Source organism: Sceloporus occidentalis, unplaced genomic scaffold, assembly GCF_023333645.1.
Source record: "Sceloporus occidentalis isolate IW3139 unplaced genomic scaffold, rSceOcc1.0.p SCAF_25, whole genome shotgun sequence".
NCBI lineage: Eukaryota > Metazoa > Chordata > Lepidosauria > Squamata > Phrynosomatidae > Sceloporus > Sceloporus occidentalis.
The window spans coordinates 4,176,311-4,202,326 of NW_028317005.1; the positions used below are offsets into that span (position 1 = coordinate 4,176,311).

The 26,016-nt window shown below is 38.4% G+C and overlaps 1 protein-coding gene across 1 annotated transcript; it reads left to right on the top strand.

The window, feature by feature from the left end:
- Nucleotides 1-2,536: 2,536 nt before the first annotated feature.
- LOC149300274 (procollagen C-endopeptidase enhancer 2-like) lies at nt 2,537-24,407 on the top strand. Its single transcript, XM_089485272.1, has 9 exons — nt 2,537-2,613; nt 6,913-7,021; nt 12,952-13,207; nt 13,778-13,902; nt 14,931-15,067; nt 16,479-16,633; nt 21,208-21,291; nt 22,997-23,164; nt 24,277-24,407. Exons 1-9 carry the CDS (start codon nt 2,537-2,539, stop codon nt 24,405-24,407), a joined length of 1,242 nt encoding a protein of 413 aa, XP_089341398.1.
- The last annotated feature ends 1,609 nt before the right edge of the window (nt 24,408-26,016 follow it).

Consider the following 26,016-nt stretch of genomic DNA (forward strand, 5'->3'; position numbering starts at 1 on the left):
AGACCAGAGAGGTCACCCTGCTCCTATAAGTAGCCCTGGCATACTTCTCCTATGCACATGAGGCAGTCCTTTGTTATGATCATCACATGATGATTATATAATAAATACGTGGGCAATGTCCAAAATGAGATGGTGTATTTCTCCCATCATACCCATAAAAAGTGCTTTCTGTAGGGATACTCTGCTTTTGGGACAAGCAGACCCACAGTTTCACAACAAGAAGGAAAACATGTAATGGAATACAATATGGCCAGGACAAGAACAAAACTGGGTTGGAGTAATTAAGTCTCACAGTCTTTCACAGTCTGTAAAAAAGAGTATGGAATTTCTTAACATAACCTGCAGGAATTGCAAACTTGAGTGTAGAGAAAAAACACTTTAATGGTGAGTTTTTCTAGGGGTGAAATAATAATATTGACATACAAAAGCCTAGACTTCAAGCAGACTTGGGACCTTCTCTGGATCCAAACTCTGATGGGATAGCCTTATCCAGATGTGGAACTATTAAACTTGATAATGAGCGAAGGTTTCTTAACCTATATAAGATATAATATTGATTGCTTTTTATTACTAAATAATCTAAAAATCATTGGTAAACTATATTGACTAAACCCCATTATTATACCTGAATATACTATAATTTGTAATTGTTTTATATGCAGTGGCGTCGCTACAGGGGGGCAAGGGGGGGCAATTGCCCCCCCCTAGGTTAATCCTTGCCCCCCCTGTTGCCCCCCTGCCGAATTTGGAATAAAGTCGCAATGCGACTTTAAATCCCGTCTTTTTTTTGGGTATTATTATTTTTTTTTTAATGCAGAGGAGAGAGAGGGTGCGGCCCGCGTAAGATCGGCAGCCAGGGCAACTGATCTTACGCAGGCCGCACCTCGAGCCCTGCTACTTACCTGTGGGAGGGTTTTCTGTACTGCATAGAGGAAGCGGAACCTAGCAGAGTTCACGTGACATCACATGACTCCGCTCGAGTCCTGCTTCCTCTGTGCAGTACCAGAGAACGCAGAGGGAGGCCGCGCCCTCTGCTAAAGTCTGTGAGCGGCATCGAGGAGCTGCAGTGCAGGTAAGGGGGTGGGGAGGGTGTTTGAATGAGTATGCGTGATTGAGGGAATGAATCTGTGAATGAATGAGTATATGAATAAATGAGTGTGTGTGTGATAGCATGGATGTGTAAGTGCTGGAACCTAGGCATGATGGAACTGTGATTGCTGTTAGCAATCACACTCCTATCAAGCCAAGTCAGCCAGTACATGCTGAAACCTAGCTAGCTGCCCCCCTTGTGTATTGATGCTGCCAGTAGTATGGGGTCTGCACATCACTTACAGACACCCTGTACCAGCATGTACTGGCTGACTTGGCATGATAGGAGTGTGATTGCTAACAGCTATCACAGTCCCATCATGCCTAGGTTCCAGCATTTACTGGCTGGATGTGTAAGTGCTGGAACCTAGGCATGATGGGACTTTGATTGCTGTTAGCAATCACACTCCTATCATGCCAAGTTAGCCAGTACATGCTGAAACCTAGCTAGCTGCCCCTCTTGTGTATTGATGCACATTTTAATTGACAAGCACAGATAGAGATTATATGCTTTCTGCCATTGGAAAATAGTCCTAGACCCAATGGAGCACTATTGCCAGTCTAGGCCTATAAGCATCTACTTAAACTTTATATAGATATCCCCCCTATGTTCATAAACTATTCTGCAAGGAATATGTATATTTGTTAACCTCGTTCTTACCTACGTTCTTGCAAAATAGCTGAAACAACAGATTTTATACAGGTCAGGCATATGACCTTAGACAAAAGTGTGAAGGACTGAGAGACTAAGGCAGTTCTTAAAATGTTAAATATTTAAAATTTGTCTCTTTTAACTCCAATGTTAAAGTGGTTAATTTTTATTCTGATAAAGATGTGCATATTATAATATTGCTTAAGTTCCATACAATACAACCTTTGACTGCATAGAATCCTCTTACTCAAAAGAAAGCTTCTACTTATCATACATAAGAACATACCTTAGAATAAGTCTCAGATCAGTTCCCAGAAATATTTTTTTGGTGGTTTTCAATGCTAACAAAATCTGAGTCACTTTTTACCCCTACTCCTCCCCCTCTAGGACATTAGGCATGTTGATAAGAAGTGTATAAGGGAAAAATAAAAGCTATGCATCTGTAACAAAAAATAAGGACAGTCTTTAAATGAGTGGCATCGTCCCCATTACAAAGTATCGCAGCAACTTCTGATTCCAAAAGCAGATGCTCTCAGGTGTGAATGGGTTAACGAGAACCTTTGAGAGAAAAGGAAAGAAGGAGTAGAGGGGAGGATCAGATTTTAGGGAGAACGGGATCCCCTCCTCCTCTGGTCTGCAGGAACAAATGGGATATTCATCAGGAGTCTGCCTGAGCCAAAGTTCCTCCCAAAGGGAAATGAGTGGAGCCTCAGACTATAGAATCGCTCCTCTTTATAAAGCTCCTGCAGTTCTCCAACTCATAGCTTGTGCTTGTTGCTGATCAGTGTCAGAGACATGAGTAAAGGAGTGAACGTGCTGCTGATTTCCCTGCTCCTGGCAGTGCGCTCCACTGCTCAGCAGCTCACTGAGAGGTAAGGTGGGACAGGGGACATCCTCAGCCACTGGGATGGGGGCTTCTTCTGCTACCTCTTCTTCCCACCTTAAAGGTGCTCCAGTGACACAGTCCATGAGAAACCCTGAAGGAAAGGTATAAAGCTAGCATTTCTGCTGCTGAGCATTCCAACTGGGATCAAGAGTGGTAGGATACTACAGGAGCTGGAGTTCCACACATCTGAAGTTCTAGAAGAAGAAGGTCTATGTCAATGGACTGTTTTAAAAGTATTCAGGGCTCTAGTAAACGGATTTTAAAACTTTTACTTAACCATTTAACTGCTAGTTGAACAGAAGCTTATTTTATGTTGTTTTTTGTGTAGACATGTAGTAATTTCTTCCTGTTGCACATTTGTACATTATCCTCTGATTGCGTCACCTATGGAGATGACTCATTCTGTCTAGTAGACTACATTCCAAAAAAAATGTGCTCGGGTTACCATTACATGCATCTTTTTAACAGAACATATCACCCTAAGTATGCATTTAATACGATATAGCCCGTTTTTTCTGCTTGTAAAGGTGTACCTCATCTGTTCACATGATGATAAGAAGTCCATAATTTACAGCTCCCTGTCATGTGCTTCCTAAAACTCTAGATTCTTACTCCTTCCATACATCGAGATCAGTAATACTTTATTTACATGATCTCTCTCTGCTCCTGCTTTTATTGACATTTCCCTGTTCTGTTCATGGATGGTGTAATGGACTAGACTGGTCCTATGTACCCCACCACGTCCCAGATGCTCTACTGATGTAGAGCTGATCCAGCTAAAACTTATAATTTCAGCCTTGATAGAGCTAAGCTGCATACAGCTCCCTGGGATACAATGCCTGAGACTAATGGGAGCTGCAGTTCATAGTAGCTGTGGTGGCAGATGTTCACTGTCTCTGTGTGCTCTGTAATTCAGAAGTACTGGATTTCTTGATCATGTCCCATTGTAGGCTCTCTGAGAACGTATGTTATGCCAAATGGTCAGTGCCAGGGTTACTTACTTTATTTTTATCTGGGAAGGAACATTAACGTGTGTTGCCCCACACTATATGTCTATATACTCAGCTGCTGCCAGACCTCTGACACCCAGCTGTCAGTCACTTCTGTACTTCTTGAAGTAGAACATTGATTGACAGCTCTCCATCTGTGGTACTCAAACATGTGAAAGGTATTTTGCCTGCCTTGTGTACACGATGGGTTTCTAAACATCATACCCAGGTCAAACTGCTAGTTTCTCTACCCTTGTATTAATTTGTTATATATGTGTGTATTTAAACTTGTAACATAGTAACATAGTAACATAGTAACATAGTTCATAAGGTTGAAAAACGACCAAAGTCCATCAAGTTCAACCTATATACATATTGTGTCCCTACTGTGTTGATCCAGAGGAAAGCAAAAAAAACCCTTATGAAGCAGATGCCAATTGCCCCATACCAGGGGGAAAATTCCTTCCCGACTCCAAATATGGCAATCAGAATAAATCCCTGGATCAACGTTCTGTCCCTATTAATCTAATATCCATAACTTGTAATATTATTGCTTTCAAGAAACACGTCCAGGCTCCTTTTGAACTCTTTTATTGAGTTTACCATTACCACTTCCTCTGGCAGAGAGTTCCATAATCTCACCGCTCTTACTGTAAAGAACCCCCATCTATGCTGGTGTAGAAACCTTCTTTCCTCCAACCGTAGAGGATGTCCCCTTGTTATAGATACAGTCCTGGGTATAAATAGGTCCTGGGAGTGATCTCTGTACTGTCCCCTTATATATTTATACATAGTTATTAAATCCCCCCAAGCCGTCTTTTTTCCAAACTAAATAACCCTAATTCTGATAATCTTTCTGGGTACTGTAGTCCTCCCATTCCCCTTATTACTCTGGTTGCCCGTCTTTGAACCCTCTCCAGCTCCACTATATCTTTCTTGTACACTGGTGCCCAGTACTGTACACAGTATTCCATGTGTGGTCTGACTAGTGACTTGTACAGTGGTAGAATTATTTCCTTGTCGTGGGCATCTATGCCCCTTTTGATGCACCCCATGATTTTATTTGCCTTAGCAGCAGCTGCCTGACATTGGTCGCTACAGGTAAATTTACTGTTAACTAAAACTCCTAAGTCCTTTTCCATGTCAGTCGTCCCCAGTGTTTTCCCATTTAATACATATTCCCAGCCTGGATTTTTCTTCCCCATGTGCATAACCTTACATTTATCTGTGTTGAACCTCATCTGCCACATCCCAGCCCAAGCCTCCAACCTATGCAGATCCATTTGTAATCGTGCACTGTCCTCTATTGTGTTAACCACGTTACAGAGCTTAGTATCGTCTGCAAAGATTGATACTTTACTATGCAATCCCTCTACAAGGTCATTAATAAATATATTAAAAAGAATAGGACCCAAAACTGACCCCTGTGGTACCCCACTAGCAACAGTAACCCACTCAGAGTATGTACCATTGTCAAATTTAAACACCATTGGAGAGCTACCATGGAGTAGCCCTTCATCAGAAGTTGGAGCTACTGAGTTTACTGCAGAAAATCTGTAGGGTATTTCCCTGAACAACTTGGTAAATAATAGAGCTGTATCACCTGAAAAAATTGTACTCCTACTCAGACACCTAATTCATGGACAACAGATACTGTTAGGAACTGTGTATTCAGAATATCATATAGATTCCACACCACAGCCCTTGGTCATGTTAGCTGCATGTGCCTCTGCTGCAAACCATATATTCACTAATGATGGAGAGATTAGTATATCTAGAAAACTATCCTTTAATATTTACATTCTGCAGATTTACTGATTCTGTTACATACCATGTACCATGAGATCTCAAACCATGTTATATGTTTATAACACCCAATGTTGCATTGAAGATCATATATCTGCTGCTGGATTTAAATTCCATCACCTTTGATGTGAGAGGATGTACTGTAGCCCAATAATAGCTGAGGTCAAAGGTTGTTTTTTAAATCGCGTGATTTTTTAAAAAAATGAAAACACCCTTTTCAATGTATCTCCACATTGATATCCATTTCAGCATGTAAATTTATGAGTGTGCCAGTGTACATTCATATGGATGGGCCAAGTGGATATGCATTTTGGGTATGTCAGCTATTTAGGGGGCATCTTTTTGGGGGATTTCATACTGGGAGTCTACTTGAGCCAGTTCTTAGTAAACGGCCCACACAAGTCCCACCTTCAGTTGGTCTTAATTTAGGTTTTTGCAACAGTGAATTATATGGTTCTATACACCTGTGACACCTAGTAGGTTCAGCTGCCAAACAGGGTAACAATTCAAAAACAGCCAGATGTGTTGTATTCTCCAAGGTTAATGGACGTAACTCCATTTATATCTCAGAAGGCCTTTGGTACATACACTCAACCATGAATCACTTCAGGGGTTCCTCAGTTAAATGGGAACATTATGAGAACATATTACAAAGAGCAGGGTATTTATCACTTGCCATCAATGAATCGTCATTCATGTCGATGAATAGCAATGAAAATGAACCCATTTATTTCCAATCCTTTTCCCTATCTAATTAATTAAGTTAATCTTCATTATACATAAACATCAGAACTTATACCTTGTCATATTTATTTTTCCAGTCTTTCTATTTTTGACTCAGATGTTATAGGCTCGTATGCTGCAGTATTGCTCATACTTACGGCACTACTACTCTTCATGGCAACTAAACCCCTACCTCTATTCCAACCTCCTACTTACATGAGTCACACCTTGACTTTCTTGGCCCTTCTTTTTAGGGTTTTTCTGTCTTACTCAACATGAGTACAGATAAGGGATGAAATATCGTGGTCTGTTCACAAAGGGCAGTCTACCCTGTGCCATATTGAGGTTTATCTGGGGGTTCCCGCTAACATAGAAACTCCTTAGCTTCCACGAACTACAGACTGATTAACTGGAACTGATGAAATTGATGCCCAACCCCTCTCCTCATTAGCCTGGAAGAACCATATTCAACAAAAGGGCAAACTAAAGGTACAGAGATAATAATGCAAATGCTGAAACCAGGAAGCGGTGATCACTGCTCCCATTGGTGTACGAATTAGGTGCTCTTTAGTTGAATACATACAGTAGGTTACATACATATACAAAGGCTTATTAAGAATACTGAAGTAAACTGATTTAGGAAAGCAAGGGAAGTCTGGCAGGGCAGGGAGCAGATGCTCCCCTGGCCAGTCCACATGTGATATAATTATGCTATGTTGACTCGTGTTGACCACTCCTTGACGGTGATTTTCCGCTTTCTGTTTTAGGCACACCTTTACATGTGGAGGGAATCTCACCGGAGATTCAGGAGTTCTGGGAAGTGAAGGGTTTCCTGGTGTTTACCCCCCAAACAGCAAATGCACTTGGAAAATTACAGTAGGTGGATTTTATTTTCTTATTTATTGAATTCCAAACTACTAGGTAAGTCTGCATTATTATTTATTGATTTATAAAGTGCCGTCATTCTGCAGCGGCGTACAGTGGGTAAATAGCAGAAAAGGTAAAAAGGGCCCTGCTCAAATGAGCTTACAATCTAAACATATTCAGATTTTACAAAACAAATACTGTCTAAGAGCCAAAGGCCAACTTGGCCTTCTCAGGGACCTCTATATATTAGTCTTTGAAAACCTCAGATTAAAAATGACTCCCAAAAAGTTGTCTATAATTCACAACCATAACTGACCTATTATCCTCTTGACTTTCTGGTCATCTGGACTGTTTTATTTTGCCTTCTCTAGAATAACTTAATGAAACTCATGACCAGCCTATTTGAATGGACTTTCCTTTTTGCATTTCAAAATATAAATGCCTTTTGATGTTTAATATATTTTTTGAGGATGCAGCTATAAAGTTAGGAGCAATGCGTAATCGTAGAACAACCAAGTATTAATGCAGGGCGGTCTTATAAATATATATGGATTATGCATGTGCACATCATCAATATATCATTGAAAGATTCTTTGACTTTGGCCATCATGCTCTTCAAAGTGCACCTGTCATAGCAAAAATAACATTTTTGGGGCTTCCTTTTTATCTGTGTTGTGGTAGCAAATTACTAGCAAATGTGTAGGTTTTGTGACTTTAACTTGAAACAGATACATTGTTTCATGCTGCCCCATCCTGTTTTTATTCTTACAGGACGCCTTCACATAGTGATGGTATTTATATCCAACTATCCATGTGGATGAAATAAAAAAGTCTATGGCCTACATTGTTTCAATTTGTGAGAAAAATAATATTGCTGTATATATATATATATATATATATATATATATATATATCTAAAAGGGCAAGTTAACCCCGTACAGAGGAGAAACTTGCCTGGGCTTCCTCAAGTTGATTTCCATATGCCACCATGCAAATATTATGTAGGAGGCCTTTTTTTTTTACCAATTTGTGTTAGTTGTGTTATAGAAGATTTACTCAAAACTACTCAACAACTCTCAACAAAGCCAATTTGAGCAGCACTTATATATTCACAATTTGTTGTTCTGTTGATAGAATACCCACTCTCTATGCTTTAGACGATGTTTTTTGATTGAATTTACTGGGTAGGTGCTGAGTTCTTCCTTAGTTTTGAGTCCTTATTGGTCATTATTATCTCCCAATACAATTGTCTTTTTTATATTTTTTTCTCAACCCATTTGGCTGATAATTGAAAATAAAAAAGCCAGGCTATGATGTCTCCGTTTGTATAGCTTGGTGTAGGTACTTTTTGTTTAACCTTTAATTCTCTTTATACAGGGTATAACATTAGTGGCGAAAGGCATTATCTTCAGCTGTGTTTCTAGAACTTTAGTCATTCTAAATTATTCCCTAGTACATTTATGCTGTGCTTAAAATGTGCAGCACGTCTGTTCAGCATTTAATAAAAAGAGGTTAAGCTGACAGGGGTTCATCCGGCATGCATACCAGCTTCCAGATCATTTGTAATCCAACCTTCTATCTGGAATTCATCTCAAGAATCTCCAACAGTGCCATTTATATAGCAAACACCCCCAAATTACTGATCCTACTGATCTGGAATATAGATTTTGTTATAAGTATGAATAACACATTTCATAGAAGAATGCTCACTGCTAGTAAAAGAACTCCAATGGTCTCCGTGGAATTCCCTACTATTATTTCATATTGATTTCAGAAATGTTAAACTAACCTTCCTGTTCTGAGCTGGACTGCTAATTGGGCAAACGTGCTTCCACTCTAGGGGAAACCTACAACCATTACTAAAATTAACTGTGGCGATACACTTGACATCAGTTTCAGAGGCCACACTGCTTAATAGGAAGCAATTTTACTTCTCACCAAGAGTATTGTATGTCCAGAGCAGTATACATCATGGGAAATGATCTTGACAAACTATTTCTCTGTTTGTTTCTCTTGTATTGCTATTAACAAAATATATATGGGTATTTATTATATACTGATTATATATATGTGTGTGTGTGAATTGCAGTGGATAGTATCATAAGAACAGCCATGTCGATCAGTGTGCACAAAAAGTTACACACCAAACAAAACAAAACAAAAAATTAGACACAAAACAAATGTATTATATGTGTTATAATACAGATGGTAAAATCCTCAGATTTAAATGCTTAGGATATCAGGATATCAAAAGCAACAAGAGTTACATAGGGGCATAAACTTTGATAGCAGATACAAACCATTTGGCCCATCTAGTCTGCCCATTTTTCCTTCACAAATAGGGAATGTCTGGAGGGTTGAACCTGGTACTGTGACGAAGATTTTAGGAATATAGACTGAGGCAAGGCAATAGCATGATGGAAATTTTGATAATCAGAAGGTTGAATTATTCACAATGAGAGATTATCAGGGGTAGGCACCAACATTTGCTCATGGTGGACATTGGTCGGTGGTGGATAATTGAATGATGTTCTATGGAAACTCTGCCACAGACTTTGTATGGGCACTTTGCCTATCCATGGAGATCATGCAGTATAAATATAGGAATTTGTTGTATCTGAGAGTCTGCAGTTTTTAGGTAAACCCGGCAAGAAGTGGAGGTGGATTGCATTAACGGACAGGGCTTAATATGACCTGGACGCAAGGTTGGTTGTAGAAATTGTGATGGTAAGTGAGAGTCTAGATGGAAAACTACAGGGAAAAAACAAGTCTTCAGAAGATGGTCCACTAAGCCAAAACTATATCAAGGTTTGATCAAAGTTGCAAATACCCCTGTGTTTGTTAGGGTGAAACATCAACTGACTTATTTTTTTAGATGTGGCTGACCAGTGCCATGCAGTAAATGGGGTGTATAGCTGAGTAGCTGAATCCGTTCTGTTAGTTTAAACATCCCACAGACCGCAAGGCTTCGCTGTACATCGGCTGGTCAGTGACATATGAAATGTAAACTTGTGCTCGAAGAGTGGAGGACGTGACCATCCTAATGTTTATATACTACTTGATTGCGTTTAAAGAGCAGTTCTAGTAAAGAGTGGTGACATTGGAGTAATCACAGTCAAAGGAATGCTCCTGCTGATTGCTCCACGTAGACTCTGCGATAAAGTAGATATTATATTACACATTATTTAGATTTCACAGCCAGCAAATGCCATGGCATGCAATCACACAAAAAAAAATGTTGGAAAGTAACGCTAACTGAGAAATAATGAAAATATGTCTTTGTGGAACTCACATATTCACATCCCAAATGATTTATTAGTGTGAAATTTGGACTGCAGGCCAGGGTGTTCCCTAAGATTGCTGAGTGATTTAATCGGTCTATGAAAAGGAACATGGAATATAAGTGTAATACTGGTGTGGGGGCAGCTATAAGCCTGGTTTACATTAACAGCATAACAGAACTAATCTTACCGTCAACAGATATGGACATAAATAGTTAAAATAGGAGAAAATGGCATGATCTTTTTTACCTTCAGTGTTTGTGACATCATCTATTGGATCACTGAACCATAAATCCTCCTGTCTTGTGTTTGTACTGGAATGCAGTAGTTGGTTGTTTTATGTATCAGTTTAGCTCTCTATAAATCTCTTCTGTATGCAGGACAGATACATGGGAGTTTGTGTTTACCTACCATCCCAAGGGTGCTGTTCCACTTAGTCAATACATTAATTGAACTTTTTAGTGTGTTAACGATAACAGATCTGGAATCCCCTTGAAGGTTTAATCACACAAAACTACATAGATTTTTCCATTTTTTACGGCTCCTGCTTTGGTGTCACATGACAATTAGGTGTTCCCAGTATATTTTATGAATGAGATAAACGTTTGCATGATTAAAGAATTGGTTATGAGAAATGTTTGAACATGCAGAAGTACTAGAATTATGTTTCTAATGCTACATTTAGTAACAAAAGTCCACAACAGCATAGGTGGAACAGCACATTTAATAATGTCCAATATATATTACCCCAAAAATAGCATGTTACAAGAACTACTTGCACATGTTGTTAGGTATCACTAATGCATCTTATCTCCTTACCTAAACCATGCTTTGACAGGACACTGCTTGCTCTGTGAGGCTATTGAAGTGGTCGTTCAGGCATTGCGATACACAATTACTCTATTGTTATGTACTCCCATCCTATTTAATGCTGCTGATTCAGTGTCTGGTTGCGAAGTGCTCCAACCAGGCTGCAAATTGAGTCATTGGCCTCATTGGCCTATACACAATATGCCAGCCACCCCTTGGAGGTGTTGGTGCTTTAGATCAAAATGTTATTCTGCATTGGATAAATATATGATTACAGACACTTTGTGTGTCCCTGCAACACGTTCCTCCATCTTTCCACAACCCAGCACCTGAACCCCAAGAAAACTGCTACACCTCTGCAAAAAGTATAAAGGCTGGACCAGGAAATCTCCATATTCCTCTATAACTGGTTTTTGTATTTTAATTTTCCTGTTTTTCACTTCTGATGACATATCTCCTAATCCTGGCCCCCCACATGTTTCTCTCTGACCCCACATCCATCTATGGCACTATCCCTTTCTTTATACCTTATGTCTCTCTTTGTCCTATTTCTTCTAGATTGTAAGTTTGCGGGCAGAGCAACCTATGGGTTTGTCTTAGTCTGTTAATTGTAGTCTTGTTAGACCCTTTGAATATATGTATTGTAAGAAGTGCTGCTTAACTTGTTGGCGCTATAAATAAAAGATAATCATGATAATAATAACAATGATAATAATACAAAAGTCATTAGCAACAGATGCCATTGGATGTCATGAAAAGGAGCTGAATCAAGACAGCACATGTGGCTAGTCAGTAGATTTATGGCTTTCCTTTAAATTCTGTTTAGTTGTTTTTTGTCTGTGCATTAATATATATGATGTTAAGCTTTTCATGAGGATTTTTACAAAATAACAAAAATTCACTTTAGTAAAAAAGTTTCATTGGAACGAGGGTACCTCTGCACTATACATTCATTTTAATCATGATTCCAACATCTGGTAGCCACATGTAACACTTAAAAACACATCCTCTATTTTTATTTCTTTTCTTTTTGAGAAAATAGAAACATCAAATACCCCAAAGGTGCCACTGCAACCCCATCCTCCAAGTGAAAAGTCTTTTTGTGAAGGTTATTCTAAGGAATCTGTTTATCAGTTTCAAAATAGCATCTCAGTAAATCAACACCAATGTCTTGATGACTGACATGTGATCCTTATCAGGTTTATCTGTCCTATTTAACCTGTTGCATGCCTTTTCCATGAAAATAAAAGAATCAGGATCTCATCACCTCTACTACATATAATCATGAATATTTGAGTATATTTTTAAGTATACTTGTGAACTCTGCAGGCTTGACCCGGGGTCTCCAGGTAAAGCCCTGTTACCTTGGGTCAGTTTCTTCTCATCTATGTTCTGCCTATGTTAGCCTTCAAATTCCAGTTGCAAATAAATTGTACATGACTTGATTATTTCTCTCAGAGTAATTTTCTGGCACATTGTAAAATAACATATAACATGGTCCTATATTTAGGCTTAAACTTAATGAATATTTTTTATGCTCTTAGCATTTTAATGACTAAATACTGCTTGTGTGAACTTCTTCTTGAAAGTTAAATATGTTTTGTTGTCAACTATACAATTAGCACTGAAAGGCTGTAATTGTTATTAGAGTTTTTTCCCCAAATTTCCATGTACATATCCAGAATATCTAAAGAAGGGGAACAAACTGTGTGTTAATTGGATCTGAGTGGAGTATATATGCGTGGCTGCCATATTGTGTGAGGCGTTCATAGTCAAAGTTTTGGGAAAATCTTTACATTTCTGTTGAAGGTTTCTATGGACGCTTTATATTTTTTGTTTGTCTTTTAGGTGCCAGAGGGTAAGGTGGTTGTTCTGTCTTTCCGCTTCATCGACTTGGAAAGTGATAACTTGTGCAGATACGACTTTGTGGATGTGTATAATGGTCATTTCAATGGCCAGCGAATTGGACGCTTCTGTGGGACGTTTAGACCCGGTGCTCTTGTTTCTAACAGTAATAAGATGCTGGTCCAAATGATTTCAGATGCCAACACAGCTGGAAATGGCTTTATAGCTATGTTCTCTGCAGCAGAACCAAATCAAAGAGGTATTGTGTACTTGCCAACTTATGCTTCAGGAGTCCAGGGGTAAAAAAAGGGGTGGGGCCTAAACTAGGCGGAGTTACACAGAGCTGCGTGACCCGGGAGCATTGAGCTCCAGGCTACCCGGTCCATGTACTGGGTGTGTGGAGCTCATTTGCCATCGTTTAGGTTGTGTATTTTTCTCAGAGTTTATGCCAGGACAGACTCGTCATTGACAGGAAAGGAATAAAAAACTGGGACTCTCCTGGCAAATTTGGGACTGTTGGAAAATATAGTATTGTGTTCTACTCTAATACTCAGAAGCTAAAAGTACAATTTATAGTATATTATAGCTAACACAACTGTTGTGGTGCATATTTCTGAATGAACCTGAATAAAAATGATCAGGAAGGAGTAAAGAATTACGATGTGTACAGCTTGAAGGAAGGAAAAAAGGCAGATTTGGATACTATGTGTACTCTATCTCTAGTCGAATGTGATTATTTTTGATGAATGACTGCATGTCCGGCTCCTAGGTATATATGTTTCCATCTTTCAGGTCAGGCCATACTTTCTTATGTGATCTGTAATTACAGGAGAACAGTACTGTGGGGGGCGACTGGACAAACCTTCAGGATCTTTTAAAACCCCCAACTGGCCAGATCGAGATTATCCTGCTGGGGTCACTTGCTCATGGCATATTGTTGCTCCAAAGCATCAGGTGAGATATATGTATTTTTATATATATTTTATATATATTTTTATATATTCAAGGATGAAAAATATTTTTTCTACAATATGGTCTCTTTAGTAGCCATCATGTAATACTTGCTCACCCAAACAATATTGAAAGGACATGCACGATTCCAGTTGTTCTAGCCGCATTGTCACTGTACTCAATACGTGCGGCACTGGAAGTGTACAATGGAACAGGCAGGACTCGGAAAGGATGGCGATTCTTCTCATTCCCATTGGTTGTTTTATTGTCTTATATGGAATTGTTTTGAAGACTTTAAATTGAAAGGTTTATTGCAGTGAACCTGAGATCTGAGATCATTTTCGAATTGATTTCCTACCCTGAGGTGCTCTCCTTTATCCTCACCCATCCTCACAAATCAACAAGAATCAGAAACCTAACAGGGGAGAAAAGAGGAGGAATGATCATACATATACATGAGAATAGAAAGTTGTGATGGCTAATGCTATACATTATTATACATAAGATGCTTTTTTTAAATATTTATATTTTGCTTATTTTAATATGTAAATTATAGGATCTGCTTTGAGAAATGGAAGGTCTGTTATTCAAGGTATGAAATGGTTCAAGGGTAGTGATGTGATAGGTTTCCCCGAAAAGTAGTGTTTTTAGGGAACTTTTAAAAATGCAAACCCTTGACTCTCATGTATACTTGTCTGTTATTGTGCTCTGCTGTTTTTTCCTGCATTCGGTTATTGACCTTTTCTTTGCTACTGTAGGAAGTTTTCTTAATTTTACCTGGCATGGCCAGTCCAGGAACTGCTTCTTCATTTCTCAATCTGTTTCACCTGCTATGTTTCTGACTTTGTACCTTTCCCTTTTTGTACCTTGTGGTCAGAGTTTCCTTCTGTCTTCTGTATTGCCCATCAGATAATCCAACAGTGGCATCACATGCCTACTCTGTGAGAACCTCCATAAATTAGTTTACCATTAACTAAATGTACTGTAATCTTTTGCTCTAAAATAATAATTCTGTTCTCCCTTCTGTAAAGTTGATAGAGCTACGGTTCGAAAAATTTGATGTTGAAAGGGACAATTACTGCCGATATGACTATGTGGCCGTGTTCAATGGAGGAGAAATAAATGATGCCAAACGAATCGGGAAATTCTGCGGTGACAGCCCACCTGCGTGAGTATATATATATATGTATATAAATTAATCCAGATATGATCATGTCAAAAATGAAATAATAAACTAATATAGTGTAGTATATAGTGCAACTTAATAGTAATGGTAAAATGCCAAGAAATATTAAGGTCATCGATATTCCCATATAAAAGTGTGTAGAAGGGTCCCTCTGCGTCACCAACCAACCCGAATCACGAAGCGAAAAATAAATCTGCTTTAATGTTAAAAAAACATATCAGCACTTACATAAAATAGCTGAGAAAAGTATGTCCTTGTGGTTACCGCAAGAGTGATCCTCCACTCAGTCTCTGTACTCATTTTGTACGTGTAACTTCCTCCCCTATGCTGTGTAAGCGCGCACTGGACCGTCTAGTCTAGACGTGGTTGTTCCCAGCAGAAATGGTAGATCTTAATAATGCAAAAGAATTTCAACATATGTAGGAGAATGATTGGCTACGGTCTGGGTCTTTACAGAGGAAATCATTTATAGAATTTCAGTTATTAGGAATGGGAATATGAGAAAATATGGAACCCGAATGAAGTTTGTCCTGATATCTGTTCCTACATAGTTGTGCGTGTTCTTATATTCGCAATGAATTATTGCAATTTGGCCAGTATGCTGTAATCTAATCATTAAAACTTCAAATGAATTTGTAAAAGTATAAATTATAAATTATATATATATATATTTTTATTAAAGGTACTGTTCCATCTACTCTACTGACTTTAAAACTTTCAAAAGCTTCTCAGAAATAATTCTCTTAATAACCCCATTGTACAGTGCTATAGAATATGATGGCGCTATATAAAACAATCTATAATAATGACACATTTTTCTCATTTTCCGCAAAAGCTGGCACTGCTAGGTTGCTGCCATAGAATCTGAGAAAACATTGTAAAGTTTTTTTGTCTCATTCTCATGTTTATGAAACCTTTAGCAGGCGGAATAAAATGACAGATTGGCAGAAGGCGTATTTGCTTCACATACTTAAGAGTGCGATGAACGTTTTGTGTGTTTGTGGAACAGTATAATGAACTCAGATGTCATGACTTTTTTTAAATTAAAAAGCAGCTTCACAATGTAATCCAGGAATATATAGGGCTATGGACTTGTTAGAAACCAAGAACTTATAACTGCAATGGCATTATTCTTGGTCATGAATGCAGGGGTCACAAGTTGGTGCCTCTCACTATAGAGAAGCATTAATGAAGCTTTGGGAGACGTATCCCTAGATGGGTCTATAAAGTGCATTAAATCAGTGACATGAGTCTATATGCCCATTGGTAAGATTTTTTTTTCCGGGTGGCATGTGATAATATGCATTGTGTTATTATGTATTGCTATTATTATTTATTAAATATATGCATTTATGTGGTGTTTCACTGATTTTTTTTTCTGTTCTCTCTTAAGGCCTATTGTATCTGAGCGAAATGAACTTGTCATTCAGTTCTTGTCTGATTTAAGTTTAACTGCCGATGGTTTTATCGCGCATTATAAGTTCAGGCCTAAAAAGTTACCCACAACGACTGCCTCCCCCGTCACAACAGCTGCCCCCACAACCACAAGTAGGTCTTAATTCTGTTTGACGTTTTGTATTTTTGTGGCATTGGAAAATGTACTTGGGGAGGAAATAGGATGTTTTTGTTTTTGTTTTGTTTTTTTAAAGCGTAACCCCTCCATCCCTGTGGGCAGGAGGGGACTCTCATGTCCTAGCAAGCTCTCTCCTGAAACCCATAAGTTTGAAACTTGCATGCCTTTGCAAACAACTTGCATATTAATTAATCTGGTAAATTGAGTTATCCTTAAACCCATCATGACCTTTTAGCGAATAGACTCCTGAATATTTAGTGATACTAAAGGACCACTAAAATGATCACTAACCTCTACATGCAAACTGTAAAGCCAATTTTTGTTTGTGAAGCATTTATTTGCCCCAGATAGAAACTGGAACGGGGTGGACAGCTATAAATTGTATTTTTAGGTTTTGTTAAATTTAACCAAATGACTTCTAAATGGTTGCCAAATAATAGGTAGGTGCACCATTAGTCAAACTCATTTTCTAAAATGGGCTAGAGGCAAAACGTCCAAGAAACAATGCAGCAGAGTAAGTATCATAAGGCTTTCGGAAATACATGTTGAATGCAGATCTTACATCTTCTTGTGTTACTGATGAAAAGTCAGCTGCACAGGGCCAACTGTATAGTTTACTAGCTTCTGTGGAAGAAAGATGGAATTTTTGGGAATATGTTTTGCAAACTTGTGTAAACGTGTCATGACCGTCACCAGAACTTAAAGGGTTAGTAAACCCATCTACTGTAGTTCTAGAAAAGGGGATGAAAAAGTCCTCTTCTGTTGGGGGTCATTGTACTATACCCCTGACGAAGCTGAGCCATGTCTAATATTGGTAAAACCCCCCGAAAAACACCCCCAAAAAAGCTACTGTTTGGACAGAGCAGCAGTTTCTCGGACTGTGAGTACATGTCTGTGTTACTTCACTCTATTACCGTATTTGCTCGATTATAAGACAAGGTTTTTTTCAGAGCAAATGCTCTGAAAAATACCCCTCGTCTTATAATCGAGGTCGTCTTCTAATCAGACCTCAAAAAATATCCGCTGGGGCCAGGCTGCTTACCGGTGCTTTGGTCGCGAGCAGCGTCTCTGCTATTAGCAGCAGGAGAACAGGAAGCTAGCAGCGTCCTCACATAACTCTACCTCCCACCTCCTTCCTCTGGGGGCGGGGCCAGAGAAGTTGCTCGCACAGCCGGGCCCCTGCAGAAGTCTGCGAGTGGGAGATCTGCAGTTCAGGTAAGGGGGTGGGCAGGACCGGCCCGACAATAGAGCTGAGTGGGGCAGCCGCTCCAGGCGGCACTTTTGAAGGGGCGGCACTTCGCCGCCCCAAGCCCTTTTCTTTTTCTTCTAAAGCGAAAGAGAGAGAAAGGGGCGCCGACCAGCTCACCAAGCTGTCAGTACCCGCTCGGCGCCCCTCTCTCTCTCCTCTGCGGCGAGTCTCCCTGTTCGGTCTCGGTGCATAGAGGGGGTTAAAAGGCATATCATGGGGCAGAGTGGCATATAGGAGGGTATAAGACATTTCTGGAGGCAGAGTGGCATATAGAGGGTTAAAAGGCACATCATGGGGCAGAGTGGCAAATAGGGGGTATAAGGCATTTCTGGGGGCAGATTGGCAACCCTGGGGGCAGATGTGCATAACTGGGGGGGCAGTTGGGAAATAAAAGGAAATAAAAAATTATATATTTTTCTCAATCATAGCTTTTATTACATATGAAAAAATTGTTTACATGAATTAATATTTACTAGTAAAACTTTTTTTCCTATAGGGTAGTCTTATATTGAGGCTTTTTGTTTTTTTTCCTAAATTAATATTTAGATTTTGGGGGGTCGTCTTATAATCGAGCAAATACGGTATTTCTCATGCAAAGAAATGTGCGAAATGGGCAAAAGACACTATATTATAGAAATGTTATACATGTTTTCATCTGGATATATTTATGTGGCTGTAGAATATTAGAAATATATATATATATAGCATCTGGTTTTGTTACATAAATGTTTGCCTGTTTAAAGTAGTTATTAAAGTTGAGTGTTTTGCCGACTTGTAACCCTGTAAAACAGTAACAAGCCACTCTGTAAAACTAATGATGGGTTCTATCTGGCCACCTCTGAGGCCTGGTATGTCTGCCAATCCTTTATATTAAGGAATATATTGTTTAAATTCTTACAGCCAATATTACTGGGCGCATGGTGGGTGGCAGAATTACTATTTTTGTTGTTTTTAAAAAGTCTAACATTAGATACTGTTTAGAATTGTAGTAAATATTTACTTGTCCTGTTGAGAGTTACATGGAATGGGGAGGGTTTTATTGGGGTCTGAAACATGCTGTTCTTGATATTCTTATCAACTACAGTAGATAACATTCATTTTATCTGCCATCAGTATATATATATATATATATATATATATATATATATATATAGATATATATATAGATATATACACTGTATATTTCTATATCTATCTATCTATCTATCTATCTATCTATCTATCTATATATATATATATATATATATATATATATATATTGTATATGATCCAACAGCTGACAGGTTAAATAACTACTGCCAGTTGTTAAATGCAAGATCTGTTACTTTAATTGTATTTTATTTGGGACTGAGAGTGGCATTGAAAAATCTGAAGAATACTAAAAATACTGCTTGCTGGATTGGGTGAATTACAGGGCAGTAATCTTCTAGGAGTGCCCTATTATTCACACATTCCACAGCGGCTGGCCACGTAGCACAAAAAGGCATGTGTTTGGTAAAAGAAAACTGTTTAAACATTGCTTATGTGTGCAGTTCCCCTTTCGATATACGCTGTATATGTTATAGAAGTGATTTCTCCTGGCAGATGTGCAGTTACCAAATCATAGTTAGGGAGTTATAACTAATGGAGTCAAGACCAGGCTGGTGCCCCCTCCCAATCCAATAGTACCTAAAAGTGCGAGGTGAAGGTTTATGCAACTGCTGACATAAACCTTTATGCTGCTTCTACGTTGGGGTGTTGCTACCCGATGGATGCCAGGATATGATGTGAAACCCCCCCTGCTCTGGATCAGCAGATTATGTCCAGACCACAAGGAAGTGTTAGAGAAGAAGCGTGTGCCGGTGGTTGCACATATCTCCACCTTGCACTCAGGTTCTTCTCACTATGGTGGTAGTTTAGGGTGCCCAAGGGACATCTGCTGTGGGCTCCTAATAGAAGCCGTGCCAAGGGCAGCTACCCTTTTTTACCCCGCCTTAAAGACAGTCATGATAACAGTTCTGCATTTCTCCTGCCACATCCACCTCACACATGTATGGCAAACCAGAGGTTTCTACGATACATATCAAACACGTACCCAACATGATAACTACCTTTCTATCTACCTACCAGATGGTCTGACCCAAGGAGGTTCCATTGATTAGCCCAGCTTTCTAGTGTGTATACGGTTTTTAGAACAGTAACATGTTGCCAAGCAGAAAACATTTAGCACACATGAATGTTACTACACACATGTATGATAATAATAAGTCAAAGCAGCAACCCTTCACTTGTTTATGGGATTGTAGCTTTACTTAATAATCCATTTCAGAAAAGTATGGCAGGCCTTATTAATGGATGGAAATAAGCCCTGGCAAATGTGACCCCTGTCTGTCGCATTGCTGACTGCTACTGATTAGACCATCAGTATATATGTTTGTGAAACCGGAGAATTGCTAATTAAGCACAGATATATGTATCCTTACCAAGAAGTTGCTGGAGAATACATACACTGGTAATGAGGGTATTTAGAGCTTACCATTCTATTATTGCCCACAAGTGCTACCAGGACGGTAGATGTCCAGACCCAATTGGGCACAATTAGCGCAATGCACATGAAAACAAATATTTTAGGATTATAGTATAGTATTATTGTAGTAAATTAATAGCTGCTATCGTGTTTAGTCCATTTCTCCCTAAAGCACAAGTGGAAGTAGTGCATACGGTGCGAGGCTATACACAAAGTGTCTTCACTGCACAATTTCACAATATTTAAAGCAAAAGCTGATTTTGTTTGATATGTTCTGTGTTTCACACTTTTTTAATCACAAAAGTTTATGATCTGAGCCACACACATTCAAACACACACATTAAAAAGTTGTAATAAACAGTAATATAAAGGGTTTTTTTATAAAAAAAAATGTAGGCATATGATTGGCGTTATAAATTTCTTATGTTTTTAACTCCTCCGCTGTGTTGATTTTAAACAACTAAGCTATTGTGTATGAAGATGATGTTCTGAAAAGTAACATTACAGAGCTATGTCTTTGGGCAAAGATTTAGACAGATTTCTTCTCAAGGAAGAATGCCTCATCCAACACCCCTTACCTCTAAACCGATATGATAAAGGGAAGCTCGTTATTTAGTGGGATTAGTGTTTTATGTCTTCCCTTCCACAATGTCATTTTACAGCAGACTCTTGAGAGTCACGTGTGGTCAGAGCCCCCTCCCCTGTTTATGGGTTGTTAACATTTTTGGCTTTTCTTATAAAATTTTCATGTGCAAAAAGTATGAATATATCAAAATGTTGTTGGTTTTTTTTAGGTTCAAAACCAACAGTTGCCCTTTGCCAACAAAAATGCAAAAGAACTGGAACTCTGGAGAACAATTTCTGTTCAAGTAACTTTGGTATGGCAATAAAATGACTCTACATTTTACCCCTTAACCAGTGACTTGAGGTTGTGTACTTAAACAGCAAGAAATAACAGAAAATGTAGTTTGTATACAGGGCAATGTTCGATAGTGGTCTACCTCTTGCCTAATCAAAAGCGTCCTTGAGTTGTTCAGAGAAAAAAAAAACTGTAAACATGTGTCCGAGGCAGACAGACCAAGCACAAATGGCCAAACAGAAAGTGATGTGTGCTATATAAAAGTCTTTATTCAGACTCCTAGACTTGGAGTGTTGTGTTGCTGGAACACCATGTACATTTTTGGCCTACAAGCACAGGTCTGTCACTTTGGGATTCAATCCTCATAGTACCATAATTCAGACCGCTGATAATATGTTTGGCCACGGATGCTAAAGGCTGCTAAATGCAGAGGGGGCTGGGGAGCAAGTGCATGTAAAAATATGCCCGTTTCTAGGTTGACCTAAAGTGCCACATTAACAAGTGAGTCCCATTACACAAAATATGTTTGTGTTTTGTAATAATCTATTTGTATTCTGTTTTCGATATCTATTTGTTGTTCTCACTGATTTTGTAGCGCATGTCTTCACTTCACTAGCAAGATATCCAGCCATTGAAGGGGTATTACTCCAATCCATAAATAATTCAGGCTTTCTACCTAAAGCTTGTTGAACGCAATTATTCATTATATACCTGGAGAACCTAAATGAGCTACCTAGACGTTTTATATCTGATATGGTATATTATGTTTTTAGAATGTTATTTTATATAGAAAACATATTTGTTTTTGGTTGTACTATATGGGGATTCAGCAATTGATCCTGATCTATATATAGAATAAACAATTAGGCATTGGTACCATAATTGGCCAATTAACTAGACCTGACTTTTTACTTGTGGGCGAGACAAAAGTGATGCCAGACTGGCCAAAGGTCATGGCTGGTAGTAGAGAGTAGGTCAAGATCAAAACAAGTGTTAGAAAGCCTAAGGAAAAGAAAGGATGATTCCACTGAATGTACATGAAAATGCTGTCAAAAACCGCTAAGACACATCATTAGTAAATAGGATGTCACAACCAGAAAAGGCAAGCCAGACCTCGGACATGCAAGCCTTCCCAGACTGCACTGGTTATAGAGGTGATTGTGCTCTGGGAGCAAAAGGATAAAATTGCCACAAGTCCCCAATCAGGCCCAGATAGGCTGCAGATACCGTAGTCTGCGCCTAGATTGTTTAGTGGGACTGGTGAAGCAAATGTTCAGTCTTCCTGCAGTACAAACAGACGGACATTTTAGATGTCTTTCCTAGAGACAATGACCCAAATCTTCAACAGCTTCAGAAACCCCCAACAGAACCAGTTAATCTTTGAACGATTTATAAATGAAGCCGAAGTGATCTCTTTGGAGTAATTTAAGAGGCTAAATCCTCTTGCCAATTGGCCATGTTTGAAGGACCTAATCATGGCTTCACCAAGTAAGGCTCTGGACAAACGAGGGCAAGTACACTAAAAGTTGTCTTTTGGTATTAAGCAAATGATTTGGACAAGCCATAGATTATGCTGTTACATGTGAAATCATAGTACACACCTGATCCAAATGCCACATCAAATAATTATAGCATTTCAGTAATTTCTTCTTTATGAAACAAAAAAGAATGCATTTTGTGTATGTACAGAATGATGAAGTTTATTCCGTGTTTTGTTCCTGTAGTGATAACTGGTACAATTATCACAACGGTTAGTAGAGGAGGGAGCGTGTATGCAACAGTGTCCATCATCAATGTTTACAAGGAAGGAACATTGGCAATTCAACAGGCTGGGAAGACGATGAGTGCCAAAATCATGGTGGTTTGCAAGCAGTGTCCAATCATCCGGAGAGGTTAGTATCACCAAAACTTTCAGTTCTGTTTTGTTGAATAATATGAGTTTGTATATAAAGTGTCTATTTTAAATTTAGTTCAATTTAGCACATGTTTACAAGACAAAACCATCTTCAAGAAGGGTACAAAAAGAATAAATGTTCCATCAGAGCCTTACTTATTTCAATAATACTCTGAGGACACTTATTACATTTTTTTAGCTGCCTGATTAAATAGAACCTCCTTATAGCTCCTTAAATCTGCTATTAATTTCACTAAAATGGTATGGACAATGTACCAGCACTTGATTCTAAACCACATCTCAGTGTGGATTATGACCAATAGATAATACCAGTTCAATGTATCAGTCCCAATTTAGGCATATCATACAGAAACTGATCCAATATATTATTAACAATTTAGCTCCAATGTTGTTGTTGCAAATGCAATACCTGACAGTTTAACTCTTTTAGCTTTTAAAGTTTTTTTCCATACATTTTCCATAATTTTTTGTTATTCTAAAAAAATAATAAAATTACAAAAATTATAGTCTGTAGTAGGTGTGTGGCATCACATTGCAACAAAAATTGCAACATGGCAAAGCGAAAGAGGTTAAGAGGTACAATGTAGAAGGATAATGTATGGTTTCTCCTTGTACAAGCCGCGTCTTTTAATTGGTCAATAGTAAAAATAGTAATAGTAAAAATGCTGCCATTGAATACACCCTTTATTGCTGAGCCTTGAGTTTCATACACCGCAATAATACAATTCAAAGTTCTATATATTTCTGTATTTCTAATCCACGTAAAAATAATCAACAGCATATTGATATGCCAACGTTATAAACCCACTCATTCCTACGCATTACATTTATAGGTAAAAGAGGTATAACTCTTTATATATACATAAAATACATCTCTCTTCTTCCACTTTGCAGTATCCGGTCCCACAAATTTTAGCGACTATTGTGGTATTTCATAAAATGATGTAATGTGATGTATGGATGCATTTTTTATATTATGTATATGTATATATGTATAAATTACATTTTAGTCCCACATGATCATGGCCCTGAACAGAACAATAAAGCACAACTGATTACAATCTCCCCGGTGTGTGTCTCTTTTAACAGGATTAAATTACATCATCATGGGACAAGTCGATGAAGATGGCCGCGCCAAGATTCTACCCAGCAGTTTTGTGATGAGTTTCAAAACAAAGAATCAGAAGATACTGAACACTTTAAAATCCAAGAGATGCTAATGCACGACCCTTCCTCTATTAAAGCAGCAAAAGTGACTGTAAATATTTGGGAAGGCGCAGACCCAGGATCAGACGTTTATATCCAATATTGTGGAAGGACTATGTTATAACACAGATTCCTACAATCCGCAAGGAATAGTTCACATATAAGCTTCTCCCACTGAGAATGTAAACTGAACTGTTTTAGGTTCTGACTACTTTAAAGCTGTTTATTTATGTTTCTTAAAATCATGGAAAAAAAAATATTTTTTTAGTAATGGCTAATGTGGTGATGTAACAGAATTTTAAGTGCAATATTTATATTATGTTTTTGTCCTTTTTATGTTTGCTAAAATGAAGTGGAAGACATTTTGATGCTGGTTTTGGCACCATACGTATGCTTAAATAAAATCTAAATATATATATACATGAGAAAACAGAAGTAGACTTCAACTATGTATTTTGCCTTTGTACAATCTAGCAATGTTGTGATGAGACCTTAGGCTTTTAATCTGTTCTTGAACTGCCAGTTCCCATATTTAGTCAACCTCTTGGCCAACTGAGCATCATAGAAAACAACGTTCTAGGAAAGAAATGGCGCCAGGTGTTTCTGGGAGCTGAATTCGACCTTAATAATGTTACTTCCTAAAGTTACCGCAGCATAATCTAACGTCAATAACTTTGGATACTGAAAGGTTGATACCCATAGGAAGGTATGCATACTGCATAATGCATCCTTAAAATACTGATTTCTTTAAAGATTAAGCCGTGCGTTATACAGACTCAGCCTGGCCATTAAATGTTCTTAATGTGCAGATAAAACAGTGACACTCACTGTTTAGTGGATAAAACCTCCAAATGGACTCTTTGGGAACCAGCATCCTCTGTCCCCTTTTTCCTTCACTGGTGACCCTCATCATATTACATATTTGGTATGTTGGGAGGTTTGCAAGAATTTCTGTGCAACTAACATAGTTTAACACCACTCTAGTACCTCGCAAACTTTACTTATTAGTCAGTAGATGGCACGTTGGCCCACGTGCACCCACAAAGTGACACCAGAATCGTATACAGTGGTGTTTGTGGCAGATCTAGCAAAATGACACGAATCATGTAGTTCTGTTGGACAGGAACATCATAGACAGATGAGGGTTATCATCGGTGGAGCACAATACAAACATAAGTGACCGTGAGCAGGCTGCAATTATAACAGGCTACATTTTCATTTACATCCATGGCAGGCCTTTATCCGACCTCAATATACAAGTTTTGTTTTTTTTACCAACATTTTAAGTAAACATTAAATAATTGTGTTGTCTCTGTGGGATCAAGCTGCTTTGACCTCATTCTCCATCCTGTTTTGGAGATATATAGCTGTAATTGGTATGTTTATAGTCTCACCCTACTTATCGCTCACTTACTTTTAATATAACCCTACTGGAGTCAGAAGATCTCTACCAAGGCACAAATATCTTTTTTTTTTTTTTTTTTTTAATTTGAATCAGTGCCACAATATGAAGGTCTAGGAAATTCTGTACAATTTTAAAAATTATTCTAATATCCTAGTTTATAAAAAAAAAGGATTTATTTATATCAAAATGAACGTGGGACTAGTGGTAAAATCTTTAAA